Source organism: Physeter macrocephalus, chromosome 10 (assembly GCF_002837175.3).
Source record: "Physeter macrocephalus isolate SW-GA chromosome 10, ASM283717v5, whole genome shotgun sequence".
In the NCBI taxonomy this organism is placed as follows: domain Eukaryota; kingdom Metazoa; phylum Chordata; class Mammalia; order Artiodactyla; family Physeteridae; genus Physeter; species Physeter macrocephalus.
In genome coordinates, this window is record NC_041223.1 from 16872465 (window position 1) to 16890919 (window position 18455).

General features: G+C 40.0%; 1 protein-coding gene across 4 annotated transcripts in view; it reads right to left on the minus strand.

Moving 5' to 3' along the window:
• The window catches only part of UST (uronyl 2-sulfotransferase), a 294924-nt gene that overhangs the window by 125036 nt on the left and 151433 nt on the right, over window positions 1–18455 (minus strand). For all 4 annotated transcript variants that reach the window (XM_028494338.2, XM_024122441.3, XM_028494336.2 and 1 more), the window contains exons 3-4: window positions 12911–13066; window positions 1395–1474 (exon numbers count right to left, since the gene is read on the minus strand). In XM_028494338.2, the coding sequence (XP_028350139.1) occupies window positions 1395–1474; window positions 12911–13066 (236 nt within the window). The remainder of the gene's footprint in view (window positions 1–1394; window positions 1475–12910; window positions 13067–18455) is intronic.

Genomic DNA, 18455 nt, shown 5'->3' on the forward strand with positions numbered 1-18455 from the left:
ACACAAGGCCCGAAATAGCTACCCAGTCTTCGTCATCTAATTATGTCTAATTATATGTTCTTGGCCCACTGGAAGTGAGAGGCAGGGCACGTACCCCAAACAGTCCAGTGACAAGCCACTTTAGAAATGTGGTTGGAGACCCACTCAGCTCTCCTGGACGCTGTAGCCCTGGGCCACTGAGGATAATCTGCAGGTGTCCTCCTCACCTGTTCACCACCCGAGGGGACTCTGGGTATCAGACAGGCTGGGGAAACTTCAGAGGAAACTTGCTTTCGAAGATAAGGCAGCAACTCCTCTTTGCTGCTTAATAACTTGCTTTGCTGAATCTCATTCTCTTTGCCCTTCATTTGCACAGGGCCTGCTGCACAGCAGGAAAGTGCTTTGAAGGCTAAAACCTTCTCCTACCCCGGCAGACTGTTAGGCATCCTGGGGCAGGGCAGCCAAATTGCCTGCCCGGGGTGCAAACTCAGGCCTCCCTGGTGGCCCGGCCCTCAGGGCCATTAGGTCCGCACAGCTAGCAGGACTCTCCTGTGGGCCTATGAGGTCCCGTTATCCCCGCGGGAAAAGCAGTGAGGGAAGTGCCGGTCAGATGGCTGATGAGGGAGGCCCAGGGTCCCGGGCTGGTCAGCAGATCTGCCCCTAGACCCAGTGCTCTGTCAGCCCAAACCAACTGTGAGCTCAGACAGGCCAGCCTGCGAGGAGGAATCTGAGAACTCCTAGCACAGTGACAAGGCAACCTGTGCTAATGGATTCCGGGGGAAGAGAGGACCTTGCCCAGAACTTTCAGTTAGCAACTTGACAGGTCAAGGGTCTAAACACATAAATTCGAAGATTTGCATTATTATCAAAAGGTTCCTGCAGCTGAGGAAAAAAGCAGATTTCTAGAATACCCACCAGCATCAAACACGCAAGGCTTAGAGTAATCAAATGGAGTATTAAAAAGGTAGAGAGGCTGGTCCTAACGTTTTGGACCCTATAAAATACACATAATTCCACCACTAAGTTAGTGCCAGAGTCCCCTGCGAGTTCAAATTGTATAAAAATGTGCAATGAAATATGTCTGCTAAAATATCCATCTCTTGCCTATTTTGTTTCAATACAAAACCTAATTTTTTTTTTTTTTTTTGAGAGAGAACTATCGGGTCAAACGGCTTCTCATTAAAAATAATTTCAAGTTTCCACAAGATTTAAGATTAGTATTCTAGAAAGAAATGAACTTCTGTCCAAATATTTCAAATTTTGATCCCTCTACAGCAAAAATAAATGGATTAAAAATGCCTTGTGAAGGGCAATTACACTACCTTGGAAATGAAGGTAGATGTTAAAGTAATTGTTAGAAGGAGACTAAGTACTGAAAAGAAACGAAAGAACCATTAAACTGGAAAATATCTTACCTTGAGAAGTTGAGGAAATGAACATGTCGAGTGAATAAATAGGGCTGTTCGGCAGTACTTATATTTTTAATCAGTTCCATCTATTAAAAAAAGTACAAAATTAGCATATATAGGATCTAATCTACCAAGCTATATTAAGCTAAAGGTTATCTCCCCTACTCTTTTTATCCTCATTACCTCTTGGACCAGTGCCAAACAGCCGTGTTTTGTGCAACATTTATGAACTTTACCTAAGGCTTCTTACGAAATAAAACACAGCTATCCCAATGTATAGTCCTGTATTTAATTTAGCTGATTGCCACCATGGACACAAAGTTACAGGTTAAGTAATTTTAGCTGGAGAAGTCAGCCTGTTGCTGGACCGAATGCAATTAAGAAAATGCCTTTAATCCCCTCCTTTAAAGTCAAATCAAGACAAAGGTTATTATTTTACATTTCTATAATGATCTTACTGGGCAATACACAAGTATTTGAAACTAGTTCTGCAGAATTGAAAAGGGGGAATAAAATGAGGCAATATTTCATTATTTTTCTCTTTGATTATAAAATTTACAAAGCAAGTATTTCATAGGAAACACACAATCCTCCCCCGCCCCCAACCCCAAACACACACACAAAGTCTCGGTTTTTTGGTGGGTGGTCATCTGAATTATTTATTTGCAGTTATCAGCAAGGCAAAAAGTAGTTTTAATTTATATAAACTAACAGTTACGGTCTTCTGGAACATGTCATGATACAGAAAATGTTTAGTAAAATCTGTTAGAAATTCCAAGCATTCTTATGACTCCCTGACTTCCTGAATTCCACTTTCCTTAGATTTTCTAATTTGCCCCATCAAAGCTGACACACTGGAATTTTTAAGAAGCACATTGAAAATTGCTACTTCGGATAGACATCGGAAGGGCAGCACTTCACATTTTATAAAATAGTTCAAGTTGAAAACTGGAAACAAAAACGGTCATTCATGTGTAAACTATAATAGCAATAACAATAAAAAAAATCAGAGTCTGGAACTCCAGGTTTGTCTCAAGCATGAGAGGAAACCTGGTCTGCCTTGTTCCCTCCTGTCCAGCTCAGGGCTGACCTACACGGAAATGCCCAATGAATATTTCTTAAATGAATTAATTCCAACTAGTGCATGACTTACAGATCGTTACATGAGGACGTCGTTGCCTAAACCCTTTCATTAGATATTCGTGCTCACAACGACTGTGTGAAGAAATGAAATTGAATTTTAAAAGTAAATGACTTGCCGTTCATAACCAGTGCTTCTGTTCGTCAGTGCCAGGCACGGGTAAATAATGGCCTGCCTGTCCCCAGGCTTGAGCGTAAAAGGAAATTGAATCCTGCCTCTTTATCTACTGTTTACCCTCTACATCCCCCTGCATGCCCCAGCGCTTGTTTTCGGTAATAAAACTTCCGGTTTCCTTCATACTGTAAATTTTGATTTTTGTTGATCTACCAGTAGAATCACCGATTCGGAAGCACAACCATAGCCAAAGGTAACTGATCTCTGAGGATGTCTGCTTAGAAGCATAACTGTGTGGATATTTAATATAAAGACCATTTAATGCTTTAAGCTTTAGATGATTTTTCTTCAGATATTTCTCTGCACACATACGAATAATATGAGAAAGCACCCTAGCATTGCACAAGACTGGAAAAACAGGTCAGAAGAAAACCCGTTTCTTTCACATATTCAACATTATATTACATTCTCTAAACACATGTCAATGTGTTAAATTTAATGGAAGAACAGTAGTGGTTAGATTATGAAAACAGTGTCATAATAGTCATAAAGCTGTCTATTTCACGAGGAAAAATGGATTAGCAGTGACAATGCATAACTCATTCGAGACGTATCTTTAAACAAAGAATAAAGGTTACTAATGCTCGCATTTATTGCATTAGTACAGGGAAGTCAGAGAGTACATCTCAGCTCTCATGCATTTGACCCGCACACCAAATAGGAAAACCCACATGAAGTACCATAGGACATCAGGTTCACGGTATCACGTGATGGTCTTCACAAACGCTAACCTTCCCCATGTCTAGTGACAAGCGACTGTCTCCTGAGCCCCGCTGGTCATCACCTGAGTTCCCTCTCGGTCTTCCCATTGCTGCCAGCAGCCTGCCTTTTCTCTCGTTCGACTCTTATCTGCATGGGTGGCAATGGCACTAGCTAAAATTATCAAAGAAACTAAGTCTCCTTTTCCTTGGCTCATGCAGGACCACTGCTGGCCTTTATTTTAAATCCACTGCATTCATTCATTCAGCATTTATTGGGTGCTTACTAAGCCCTGGACATCAAAACCTGAATAAGATCAGTGGGAAGACACATAAAGACAAGATAGTGGAATGTGTCCTAAAGATGTTCCCAAATCTACCCTGGCCAAAACTACCCTCTTGATCTTCGCCCATCTTCACTCCTTTTCCAGCTAATGGTACTCTCCATATCCTCACATTTGATCTGGGTCTTTCCTGAACTCCCATATTCAATCCCTTGCTGAGTCATGTTAATTCTGTCTTTACTATCTCCCTCAGCTGGCTCTCAAGACCCCACATCCTGTGGCCATCCAAACTAGACTCCTCCATATTCCTTCCTCACACCATGTCCAAGTCTGATGTCCAAGCTCTGGCTCAAGATTCTTCTTATAGAATGTTCTTCCTCTTCTCTCTGCATGTCCAAATCCTAATCACTTTTACATCTGGCTAAAATGCTCGCCTCCTCCCAGTAGCCTTCCTGGATGTCTCCTTTCATTCACCATCCGTTGATTTCCAACTCTGTCAGGCAATGTGCCACTCCGGGTTGTGGCTATAGAGATAAAAGATGTGGTTCTTGCTTTCAGGAAGCTCAGAGTCTTGGGGGAGAAGTGGACGAGCAGGCAGGGACCATCATGTGATAATCACCATGGGGTAGAAGGCACGGAGGTGAGGCACCTGTCCCTGCTTGCAGATGGAGAGGTGATGTTTCCCCACGGAGGTGTTTCTAAGTGGTTTGCAAGGACCCACAGGAGTTAACAAGTGAAGAAAGGGACTCGCAGCATGGCAAACAGAGTGAACAGTGGATGCCAAGGACAAAACACAAAAATGACATGGATATTAAAACTGCCAGGAGGTCAGGCATGGGATCAGCAAGGCAGTAGATAACTGGAGAGGAAGGCAGGACCTGGGTAATTGAGGGTCTTGCAGGTCACATGAGGGATTTTGACATTTATCCTCTGGGTAGTCCACAGCCAGAAAGGATTTTTTTTCTCTCAGATCTAAGGTCAGGTGGAGAATGTGAAGAAGAGGGTAAGGATTAGAGAGGCAGAAAGCTTATCTGGGAAGACGGCAGTAATCCCAACGGGAAATGATGAGGTCATGAACGCATCACTTCTCAGGGCGGGTCCCACACCCGCAGCATCAGCTTCAACTGGACAAATGAGCCGCAGGCCTCATTCCACACCTATGGAATTAGGAGAAACTCCGGAGGTGGGGCCCATCAATCCACGTTTTAACAAGCCCACCAGGAGAGTCTATGGCTTAACAGTTTCAGAACCGCGGAATGAAGAGCATGGAAGTGAAAATAAATGGAGAGATTTGGGTACATTAAGGAGGGAGAATCTGCTGAGCCTTGTGGCAGCTGGCAGCAAAACGGGAGGAGAGGGTGTGGTCAACAGAGCTTCCTTCTCAGAGTCCTGGCTGGGATCTGAACATGCGGTGGCACCCATTGGTGGAGACGGGGAACACTGCAGGAGGAAGCAATCTGGCTCCAGAAGTGAGGGAAAATGGGTTTGGTTTCGAACACCTTTGGGTAGAGATGACATTGCCTTCTTTAACTTCCCACAGCACTTTGAGAATTTTCCAGGACATGATCTGTTTACATTACATTATAGCTGAGTCTGAGTGCTGGCTTTGAACCAGCTTGAAAGCTCCTTGAGGGTTGTGGTCAGGTTTTACTTCTCCCCCAGAAAGCCAAGCCCAGGTGCCTACAGAGAAGACATACCCATAATTGTTTATGCAACGAAGTACCCTCTTTAGAAAATTTTTTTTGGAGTTAAGAAATATACAGTTCACTGAAGACGCAATTAGCACTAAGGCAATGAATTCAGCCTTTCTGGGGCAGATCTGTGACTTCATTACCGTGGTGTCACGTGGAGTTAACAGTTTTACTATTACAACATCTAGGATGTAACAACACCAAACAAACTATCATTTTCTGAGTGGTTCCCAGGCTATGCACTGTATCGAGATGCTGTTTATACACATACCGTCATATCATCTTCAAACGACTCCGTGAGTTCAGCATTATTATCCAGGGTTTACAGGTTAAGAAACTGAGGCACAGAAAGCCTACATAGATTGCTTACGGTCTCACCACTAGAAAAAGCTGGAGCCAGGATTCAAATCCAAGTCTGTCTGACACCAAAAATCCTGCTACTTATATCACTAAGCTACAATCTCCTTATCATCCCCACTGCTTTTCAATCTATACATAACCTGTTAAAATGCGAGGAAGGGGTCGGTTAGCAAAACAACTCTGGAGACTAAAGCGGGTTTACGGGGATATGAATTTTCTACCTTTTATGTGATGGGCTGAAAAATTAAAAGAAAGTTCTAACAGGTGGAAATGCATTAAAAATAATTTTTTTAAAAAGCATTAAAATATCAGCGAGAATATTTTTAAAGTTCTAGGTAGGAAAATAGTATATTATAACAAGCCAGGAATGAATTTAAAATACTGAAAAAAAAAAAAAGAAAGAAAGAAAGAAAGAAAGAAAAAGAACTATGTAACGGAATGGATCTAAAGGCAGAAGTTAAATCACAGCACATCTGAGAATGAGACAGAATTGAAGTTTAAAAAAAGAGGCAAGAAAAAGAAAAAACAAAAAAAGAGGCAATAATCAAACAGAATTTATAATGCAGAGGATATGCCAGGCAGTAGCTTTTAATCTTTTGCTGTCAACCTAACTGCCTGAGATGACAGAGCAGAAAACCTTTACACTGCAGTTCTACAAACACAGCTGGTTAGTAAAAGGCTTCTTTGGGAAATGCTCGTCAGCGGTAACTGGCAGAGTATTGACCCTACTCTGATCTGAATTCTTGTGTCACTCGTGAAGAACTGGATGCCCTATAATTTTGCACAAATCTTAAATGAAATAAAAGCATGTTTTCACATAGCAAAGCCAAATAAGGAGTAGCTCAGGGGAGAACTCCTTGGTCCTTTAACCTCAGAGGCCAGGAGGATGGCTGTGGGCTCAGGTTATCTTGCCCTCTTCCTCCTGCAAAGAGGAAGCCCTTCTTGCAGGAGGTAGGATGATCTTCCCACCTTCAGCTTGGGGCTGTGCAGTCAGTGCAACACATGCCTGCAATGAAGAAGAAGACCACCAGGGGGAGCAATGATGTGAACAAGGCTAAGAGGCTCCCATCTGAATAGAGAAAAATCAATCTCGAGGCTACAACTGGAAGGAGAGGAGAAAACGTCTTAATTTTTCAGGCCTTGTTGCTTCTTTCTTTTTGCCGCTTTTCTTTCCACTGAGTTTTCATTAGCAGACTCAGCTTTTGTCTATAGGACTCCAAGATAAGACCTCGTTTGCAGAACTGGGTGAACTTAGCCCTGTGGCCTGGAGACGGACTCAGCTAATCTTTCTGGTTTGCTTCCAAAGTCCGGTTGGAGCACCTCTGATGCCTGTGGACACATCCCTCCTACTCTAAAGTCAGGAAACTCTGAGGGTCATTCTAAGGAGACTTTTCCAAAACGTCTCAAGCAAGGGTAAGGCTTCTAAGATAAATGTGCAGGCTTCTGAGGAGACACCCCTCAATAAGACTTCAGGGGAAATAAGATGTCTTCAGAGTTTTGAGGGATTCTCAGGTGAAAGAGGAATTTTTCTTGCTTAGTGGAGGATTCCCTTTAATAGAGAGAAAACTTCTAATAATTAGAGGCTTTCATGCAATGATTCTTCACTAGAATTGTGCATGAGCATCTCTTGGGGAGTTTTTTTCCCCCCATGATACAAATATGTGGGCTCCACCATTAAGAGTCTATAACTCAGTATTTTGTAGTAAGACCTAGAAACATGTGTTGTGAAAAAGCTCCCAAGAAGACTCTGATGCCCATGATAGTTAAGAACCAATTTTTTTATTAACCTCCCACTGTCCATGTATAATGCTCTATCTCCTTAGCCTAACATTCAAGATTCTCCAGGATTTGACCCCAGTTCACTTTCAATTCTTTTTCTCCCACATTCTTCTTGAGCACTTGCTTTTTCCTATAAAAGAGGGTGATAATACTTTCCTAATAATGTTGCTTCAAGGATTAAAGTAAGATGCACAAACATCTAGTGTGCTGTCTGGTGCTCAGTATACACCAATAACAGTAGGTCCCCAATGAATATACATAACAATGGATAAAGAAACAATGGCGAGACCTGCCTCAAAAACAAATGAGTGAACCTTTGCCTTTAAACAGAGGCCGTTGACCCTGCTTTAGGGAAGCCTAGGAGGAATCCCCGGGGCCCCAGGACCGGTTCCAAATCGAACATGGTTTCTTTAGGTGCACTTTCTCTTCTCGAGTCGCAATGCTTTGTAGTCACAGTCAGACTTGGACTTTGCAGTGGGTGAGAGCAGTGGGGAAGGGAAGTTAAAACACTATAAAGAAATCCTGTTTCCGACCAAGAGGCTAAAGCAATCTAGAGCACACAGACGTAGGGGCTCTGTCTCCTCTACCCTTTGAATACTTTTCAAGATGGTAGTCATTTCAATGGCTGTTGAACAGAGTCAGAGCAGATGTGGAGCTTATAGTGAAAGAGTAGCCTTTACTGATATGGCTGATGGAACCATGTAGGTTGGTCCACCAGCTCCAAACTGTGAGAGTTCTGTGGGATGAAACTGAGAGCCACAAACACTCATAAAGAGTCCCCTGGCCAACTAAGACTGGGAAACTCTAGGTGAAAGCTGGTTAAACAGATTTTTCATTTTGTTTTTAATTGAAGGAATTCTCAGAGTCTTTAAAATGTGAATAATTGTCATGACTTTCCTAGAGGGGGACAAGGGGACAACATTTCCCAAATTTATTGAATCATGGTATTTTCTTTTTTTTCAGTGTCTTAGGGGACTAGGATACTCAGTAACACACTTAGGGAAATGCTGATATGATGGTTTTGACAGGGATCCTTAACTCTGTAACTCCCGTGGCACTTGATCAAAAAAAAAAAAAAAAGTTTTCTGGACTCTACTCTAGAATCTCCAGGAGAAGGGCCCTTGCAACTATATGTTTCAAAAGGCTCAGCTGGGTATTCTGCTGTGCAGCCAGAGCAGATAGCCACTGCATTAGGAGAATGGCTCCTGGATTCGGGAGGGCCTAAGTTCAAGTCCAGGTACCATGGATAGTCATTTTATTATATTTGGAACGTGACTTCATCTGGTTGTCTTAGTTTTCTCATCCATAAAATAGGAAATCATACTCACTCACTGGTACAGTTTTAGGCCCAAAAGAGTTAAATGAAATAATGAAGTAAAACATTTAGCACAGAGTAGGTGCTGTTTGCAATTTGGAATCCTCAATAACTTCAGTATAAATAAAAATAGAAAAAGTGTTTGCTTTCTCCATCTTTTAGGCTCATATGCCAACAATTTTTGCCTTTCTCCAACAGGAATGAAATAATTTTGAACTCTTATGTCTGTGATATGCCTGTGACACTTTGACTTTTGTTATCCTTAGAGCAATGTTCTGAAAGATAGGGTCAGACCATTAACAAAGATGGTTATGAGTCTTTTGGAAATCATGCCCCATGTCTTCTGGAAAATAGTTCTTTATCTTTTAGATTGTACATAATCTCCATTTTCCAAGAAATTATCTAAACTAGCCCAAGAAATTGAAATCTGGTTTTAGAGCATAAATGAAATGATGTCATCCTAGGTTTGCATTATATGCCCTGCAAAGGTCCAACATTTGGCCAGCACCAGCTGTCCATGTTCTGTTGAGGCAGAGTTTTCTAAAATATTAACTTCAAAGGCATTTCTATTTCTATAAGGCCAGACGTAATGGGATTTTTATAGACATTCTAACATTTGCTGTCTTTCATGTTCTCTTTCCTTTTAAATAATCCCTCAGTGTCTCATCCCATTAAATAGATTTTTTAAATCTAGTACTGAATGGGGATGTGTGTGTATGTGTCTGTGTGTGTGTGTATGTGTCTGTGTGTGTGTGTGTGTGTGCGCGCGCGTGTGTGTGTGACGATAGCTACCCTCCAGGGAGAAATGTATGTGTGAATCTGACTCTGGCCCAGAGAGGTGCCACTGTGTACCAATGCAACGGTACAGATGATTCCAGCCTTATATGTGGATACTTTTCTGAAGTTCATTTGTAAGTCAGTAGTTTGGAACTTGGAACACATTTTCTCGTAAAAGAAATGTTCTACACGGTGGAGAGAGTCCCGGGCCAGCCCACGAGAGCCTGTTTAACTCATACTGCACCTGAAGCAGAATTGTTATTAACTCCAGAAAACAGTGTTTCCATGGAAACACACTTTCAGAGTTCTACTCTTTAATGTTGAGAACCACTGACTATAAAATTTTAACTTGTCTCCTAAATCACTTACCCCCTTTTCCTTTAATAAATTATCAAGAAGAGGAGCTATTCACACCACAAATTATTTCTTGAATATGTTAGGTTAAAATAATATTTTTTTCTTTGCTTGTTTCATGCACTTTGAAACTTTAGAAAAAGGATGCACGTAACAAAGAAAAAGAGTTTCTTTAAACATTTTAGAGCTACTACAAACTTTTTTTTTTTTGGCCTGGCATTTCCTGGCTCTCCTTGTATGTCACAGCCTGCTCGGCTAGCTGCAGAGAGGCAACTGTCACTATCCTTATGTTTGTTTCTAAATACATCAAAATTGTTTGTTTGTTTTTTTCTACCATATCTTTACCTTTCCCTTAAGTTTTAAAAACTTGCCTTATAATTTAATAGGAATCTGGAATAACTAAGTAATGAAATATATTCTAGGTCACACTGACCACAGGAATCAGAAATGTTTCAACTAATTATACACAGATTATGGCAGAAGTTGTATAAATATATCACAGAATCACAGGGCTGGAAAGAACCTTAAAAGATTGTCTAGTCTATTCCCTGGCTGCTAGACAAGCCAGTCATTCCAAACAGATGAGAGCTAACCTCTTTTTTAGAGAAGAAGGATGACTTTGGCTTTAACCCTTTCTAAAAGATTTAACAATTCATGCACCATTAGTAAATTATTCTTCATTTTTAATCTAAATTCTCCCCTTGACAGTTCCTCATAGGAAACAAAGTAGGTTGATTTGTGTAAAATCCCACAGTATATTTAAATTTCATATTTTGTGCTTGCTCTTCTAGGGCCTTCCCGAACATCTCAGAGTCTAATACTTTTGTTACTTTGCTCCCTCTGGGTTGTTACACTTTTCAGCAGTGGGAACTAAAATCCAGCTACTGTGTTTTGTTAGGCTTCAAGAACTGAGCATAGTTTCCACACATAGGAACATTTAAGTTTAACCTGATAAGCAGACCCGAAGACTCAAAAGAAAAACAACTTTTATATTTATAAGAAAATTGCAATAGCATAGGCTATTTATTATAGTCACTCTCTTTCAGGTAGTGAAAATAGCATAGGCTATTTATTACAGTCACTCGCTTTCAGCCCTAATCTTATTCGTTCTTCAGTAAGGTAAGGAAATCAAAGAGAACCTACCCCTATGAAAATTACTGATAAAGTGTGATATCCTTAAATATCACCAAATAAAATTTTTCTATTGAGCACCTACTACAGAACCTGCAAGGGGTAATCTCAAAATATTTTTTGCTGATTGATAATGACTATCTAGACTTGTTACTCAGAGACTCTTTAATGGAAGTTTCCAAAGGAATGGGCATTTTAATCTCTATACTGTGGACAACACTAAACATACAGGCTTTATAGCAAGTACTGCTGGCTGTGTTATGCACTTAAAACAGTCTTACCATCCCCCGTGATAAGAGAGACAGGAAGCCTTATTGCATATTCCCTTTGTGTGTGAGGTTTTGAATGCCTCAAAGGTGGAGATTATGTCAGAAAGCAGCAGACATGGGTGGAAATTTCCATACTTATGGTCTCAACCTGACAGTCAACCATATACCTTGCTTATTCCCCAAACTCACCTTGTCACTGAGTGGTGCGATGGCTAATTTTTTGTGTCAGTTTGACTGGCCAAGGGATGCCCAGATTAAACAATATTTCTGGGTGTGTCTGTGAGGGTGTTTCTGGATGAGATGAGCATTTGAATCAGTGGACTCAGTAAAGTAGATTTCCCTCCCCAGTATGGGTGGGCCTTATCCAATCCCTCGAAGGCCTGAATAGAACAAAACGTGGAAGAAGGAGGAAGTCGATTTTTTTTTTTCCTGCCTCACTGATTAAGCTGGGACATCTCATCTTACATTCCCCTGCCCTTGGACTGGGATTTACCTCATTGGCTCCCTTGGTTTGCAGGCCTTCACACTCAAGCTCAGACTCAATTACACCAATGGCTTTCCTGAGCCTTCAACTTGCAGATGGCAGATGGTGGGACTTCTCAGCCTCCACTGTTGCATGAACCAATTCCTCATAGTACATCTCCTTTTCTTTATTCCTATCTATCTATCTATCTATCTCCATCTTACTAGTTCTGTTCTCTGGAGAACCCTGACTTACAATGGTGGCTACTCATCCATCCTAAATACCTAAGGGGACCGAAGCAACTTTCTGAGAGCAGGCTAACAAACTAGACCCTATAAAATGATTGTGGGAGCGCTAGGCCTAACTTTTCCGCATTAGCAAAGTATTTCAGTGGAGATGGTTAAGCCTACTTCGTGTAAACTTACAAAGTAGAATCTGTCTGTATAGCTTCCTGGCAGAACCTAGCACCCCTACACTACCACCAGCATGACCCTTGTAAGGTTCAGCTGTATTAGGGCAGATTTACTCCCGGGAAATGGGGGTAATTCTTTTGTTACCAGTGAATATGCCAAAAGCTGGAGACTTTTGGAGACTCAGGATCCCCTGAACTTACCATAAGAGGAAGCTCATGTCCCCATCAACCAACAAAATTCCTGGACCAAAGAGGGTTTTCTCTTTATGATAACCATAAAGACTTAGGACACTTGTGAGAAAACACAGAGGAAGAAATATTAAAATAAAGTTTTCTGACTTTTGCTCCCAAAATGTCAGCATTATTTATAGCTCAGTGGTGTAACTCTCTGATATTTAAGCATTGCTAATGTTAGCTAAATATACAATGACCAGAGTACTCTAGCCTTCATTGGTCTTAATAAAAGTATCCCTTCAGGGAAACTTCCTGGTTTGAAGACTTCTGTCCGAACCCGTAACTTAAATTTCCTTCCGCACTCTGGCAAAAACACAGTATGACATTATAACTCTGGTATTCATCTGTTAGGGACTCAAAGGGTCTTCCAGAAGGCACCCACTAATTACACAAATGAATTGCAGCGAAGTACGACTTAACCATGGGCAAAGACAACTTACTTGTTCGTTTTTGGTAAGTCTGGTTTTGTTGTGAATGTCTGACGTAACCAAATTGAATCCGTGCTTCTCTGACAGAATTCTGAGAAGCAAGACGACGGTCCGGCTCCCACACTTGCCAACCCTGTTGTACACCACCTGGCTCGGGAAAGGCAGCGTCTGGGCAGAACGAGAGAGCAAGTGAGAGGGTGTGGGTTAAAATACTTCGGGTGCTTCCCTCAATCTCAGAACAATAAATGTCTGATCAATGTAAATGAGCAGTGTCCATACGAAACTAACAAGAGAGTGGAAGCGATGAACACTCGTATTTATCTTCACAGTATAACTTGAGAGAGACGTTGGACTCCTTATCCGTCTGCCCTGATACTTAAAACTGGTAAAATTTCATGCCATCTATAATACTGATTGTGAAACTACTTTTGCTTTTTTCTTAGGAACAAAATATGTAAATATGTGCTTTAATGATAGTGTTCTTTTGCAAGTTATACTATGCTTTATCAGAACTTAATCTGTAGACTGCTCAAGAGAAATACAGTAATTTAAAAAATTGAGACATAATTTCCATACAATAAAATTCACCCTTTTAAAGTATACATTCAGTGAGTTTCAGTATATTCACAAAATTGTGAACCATCACCACTACCTAATTCCAGAGCATTTGAAAAGAAACTCCATACCCATAGCAGTCACCTCCATTTACCTCATTACCTTGATCCATTGAAACCATTTATCTACTTTCTGGCTCTATGGCTTTGCCTATAGCATTCTAAACATCTCATATAAAAGGAATCATAGGATATGTGGCCTTTTGTGTCTGGCTTCTTTCACTGAGCATAATGTTTTTAAGGTTTATCAGTGTTGTAGCATGAAGTATGCACTTCATCTCTTTATGTGGCTGAATAATATTACATTGTATGGATATACTGTATTTTGTTTATACTCTCATCAGTTGATGGACATTTGGATTGTTTCCACCTTTTGCCTACTATGAATAATGCTGCTATGAACGTTTGTCTATAAGTCTTTGTGGAGGCACATGTTTTTGATTCACGTTGAGTAAATCCTAGGAGTGGAAATGCTGGATCATATGGTAACTCTACGTTCAATCTTTTGAAGAACTGCCAAACTATTTTTCATACAGCTGCACCATTTTATATTCCCACGAGCAATGTATGAGAGTTTCAGTTTCTCCACATCCTTGCCAACACTTGTTATTGCCTGTTTTTTTGATTATTTTTATAGCCATCCTAATGGGTGTGAAGCGGTATCTCCTTGTGGGTTTGATTTGCATTTCCCTGATGACTAATGATGTTGAGCATATCTGATGTATTTATTGGCCATTTGTACAATTTCTTTGGAGAAATGTCTATTCAAATCCTTTGCCCATTTAAAAATTGGGTTATTTGTCTTTTTATTGTTGAGTTTTAAGTTTTATATTTTTTGTGGATTTGCAAATATATGATCTGCAAATATATTCTCCCATTCTATGGATTGCCTTTTCACTTTCTTGACAGTGTCAAAACACAGCTTTTAATCTTAATGGAGTCCAATTTATCTAATTTTTCTTTGGTTGCCCATGCTTTCGGTATCATATCTAAGGAACCACTGCCTAATCCAAAGTCACAAAGACATACACCTGTGTTTTCTCCTAAAAGTTTTATAGTCTTAGTGCTAACATGTAGGTCTCTGACTCATTTTGAGTTAATTTTGTGTATGGTGTGAGCTAGTGACCTAACTTCATTCTTTTGCATGTGAATATCCATTTGCCTCAGCAACATTTATTGAAAATACTGTTTTTTTTTTCCATTTAACTGTTTGGTACCTCACTGAAAATCCACTAAGTATAAATTTATGGGTTTATTTCTGGACTCTCAATTCTATTCCATTGATCCATATGTTTGTATCCTTATGCCAGTACCACAGAATCTTTTTTTTTTTTAACATCTTTATTGGAGTATTATTGCTTTACCATGGTGTGTTAGTTTCTGCTGTATAACAAAGTGAATCAGCTATACGTATACATATATCCCCATATCTCCTCCCTCTTGCGTCTCCCTCCCACCCTCCCTATCCCACCCCTCTCGGTGGGCACTCACTTCGTCCCAGCTTACCCTTCCCCCTCCCTGTGTCCCCAAGTCCATTCTCTACGTCTGCATCTTTATTCCTGTCCTGCCCCTAGGTTCTTCATAACCATTTTTTTTCTTTTAGATTCCATATATATGTGGTAGCATACGGTATTTGCTTTTCTCTTTCTGACTTACTTCACTCTGTATGACAGACTCTAGGTCCATCCACCTCCACTACAAATAACTCAGTTTTGTTTCTTTTCATGGCTGAGTAATATTCCACTGTTTATACGTGCCACATCTTCTTTATCCATTCATCTGTCGATGGACACTTAGGTTGCTTCCATGTCCTGGCTATTGTAAATGGAGATGCAGTGAACATTGAGTACCACACAATTTTGAATACTAGTTCTTTGTTATAGGTTTTGAAATTGGGAAGGGTGAATCCCTGCAACTGTGTTCTTCTTCTTCAAGATTGTTTTGGCTATTCTGGGTCCCTTGCATTTCGGTATGACTTTTAGGATCAGCTTACCAATTTCTGCAAAAAAGGCAGTTGAGATTTTGACAGGGATTGTGTTGAATCTGTAGATCAATATGGGGACTACTGCCATCTTAATAATATTTAGTCTTCCAATCCATGAATATGGATGTCTTTCCACTTACTGGATTTTCCTTTAATTTGTTTCACTGATGTGTCGCAATTTTCAGTGCAGAAGCCTTACAATCTTTTTATTTATTTTTTGATGCTATTATAAATGGAATTGTTTTCTTAATTTAATTTTTGGATTGACTGTTAGCTGATAGAAATGCAACTGATTTTTGTATATTGATCTTGTATCCTCCAATCTTGCTGAACTCATTTGTTAGCCTTAATAGTGTTTTGGTGTGGATTCTTTAGGATTTTCAACATACGTGATCATATCATCTGCAAACAGAGATAGCTTTACTTCTTCCTTTCCAATATGGACGCCTTTTATTTCTTTTTCTCTTTTAATTGCCCAGTTATGACGATTTTGATAGACTAAGAAGTAATTATAACAAGTATCTGATTAAATATTTATATCCCCAATAAAGATATTATTTCCATTTTGAATGCTCAGCATTGAGCAATAATTGACAAATGATAATCAAAAGATTCCTTCATTCAGCACATATCCATAACAGAAGGCCATAAAGGGGCCCAAAGCTAAAGAATATAGTACAATATAAACATAAACATACCCTAAACTTGCCTATGGTATGCAACTTGAATTTTTGCCTTTGTAATTCTAGGTTTAATTTCCTGAAATGTTTTATACGCAGAGCAGCATTTCGTAAATTTGGAGTTTCAAGGCTAATTGTCATTGGAGTAAAATATAATACTTATATCACTCACTTAGCAACCAGTCATGTACCATTTTGATATAATTCTTCATATATATATGTATTTTTAAATGAGCAGTACTTTGTTGCCTTAGGGCCCGTCAGTACGTTCTATTATGTGTCCTCACGGTGCCTAGAAAATGAATGCCTTGGATACACAGGGTCTCAAAAGACATCGATTGGTTCTTGGCAGCTCTGATAGGTTTAATGTACTGTTTAACACTAAAGCAGTGATTCCACTAAACTGTGAGACCAGGAGAATCTTCCAATGCAGCTCTGATCTTTCTGACCAAATGCTAATACAAGTCATCAGCGTAAAAGACCATCATTATAATAGGTCATTTTACTTATGGTTCAATCAGTGAGTACCCCAAAAGTCTGTTCTCTGGCAATGACTGCAGAAGTTCAGATAAATTATTTAGTTCTTACTTTATGAGGTTATGACCCAACGAGGTTGAACTGGGCTTCGGGTTTAATAGAATGATATTAATAGTGTTTGTAAGTTGGATTTTCCATAATAACCGGGCTGGGGGATAGACTATGGTTGTGACAAAGCTGCCAAAATAAACACAAATTTAAATTTCTTTCAGGAATTAAACTGTTCAAGAATTGGGTGAATGCATTTTTCCCTGTCTTCTAGCCCAGCATAGAACAGCAAGGGAGAATTTGTTATGACTAAATTGATGACCTAGAAGATGTGAGTTACCACATATTAAGCACTTTATTTTAAGAGTGCAGAGTATATCTTAGAAGATTTAGATGAAGAACAGAGGCACTTAGAAACCTTAGATGGAAACACTTAATTTCTCCTGAATTTCTTGGGTAATCAACACAGTAGCAGGCTTAATATCTATCTACTCTCTTTTGCTAATGGCTAAGGATGTTATTTACCTTTGGGTTATTGGTTAGTTAGTTTTTAAAAATATGTTCACTCCAATTCTTTCATTAGTTTTGTGGGAAGCTCCCAAATAATGATTATAAATATCTGATATTTTAAAAGAACACATATAAAAACAAAAATCCCTGCATCATTCCTGCTGCTATAATACAATGATATTTGAAAAAAATAGCTCTATCTACAAAAATGTTTGAAAAATCCCCAACGTGACTCCAATTTTACCATTTATTTAAATGCCAATGTACAGCTACAGAGTATAAAGATAGAACTAGGAACTGTGTTTTCAGATAAAGCTTCTGGAATCAGTCTTGTGACTTTTAAAGACACAGCATACACCATGACAAACATAAACCTCTCTCAAATTTAGGGTGGGGCTCTTAAGTCCTTTTCTAAAAACCTATGGAATCCACCGGAAATTGGCAAATTTAGGCAGGCCAAATCAATGTGTAGATTTGGTGGTTTGGGATAAGGTGTTAAAATTAACAATGGCAACACGCTGATTCATCCCTGCTTTCGGTAGCACTATAAATTTGCTCCTGAAGTCTGCTTTACAAATCACTGTCACCTTTTGTTGATGACAAAAGACCCTGTCCCAGGCTCTGTGCCATGTAAATTCTTTTAATCCTTGTTAGAGGTAGTGAATCAAATAGCATAATTGTCTTCACTCTATTGTGCCTTTCTCTAGGAGTTTAAATTATCAAATGATTTAAGCATCATTCATAGCACCTAAGTGATTCTCCTGTGTGCCCTCCTATGTCCCATAGACCATAGATTCACAGAACGACAGGGTTTGAGGTCTAGAGGCAAGGTGGACTAACCCATCCATTCCAACTCCCTCCCCGCCCTGCACGCCCACCCCATCACCCCCATCCCCAGCCCAATCTGCGTTTGACTTGGCTAGAGCTTTACCCTGTCTTTACCTTGACCTTGTCTTTTCATCCTCTCGAGTACCCTGTGAGGTAGATAGTAGCACTATATTTAGGTGAGTAAAACGAGGCCAGAGAGATCATTTGGCATGTTCAAGGTGACAAAGCCAAAAAGTGGCACGTAGCAACTAAAGCCCAGCTTGCAGCTCTCCTGACCCCAGAACGACACTCTATTTAATATACTACCACATCAAAGGGTGAAAGTGACCTCTAGTTTGGCTTCTGCAACAGAGATGCTCTTTCTTTTTTTTTTTTTTTTTTTTTTGCGGTACGCGGGCCTCTCACTGCTGTGGCCT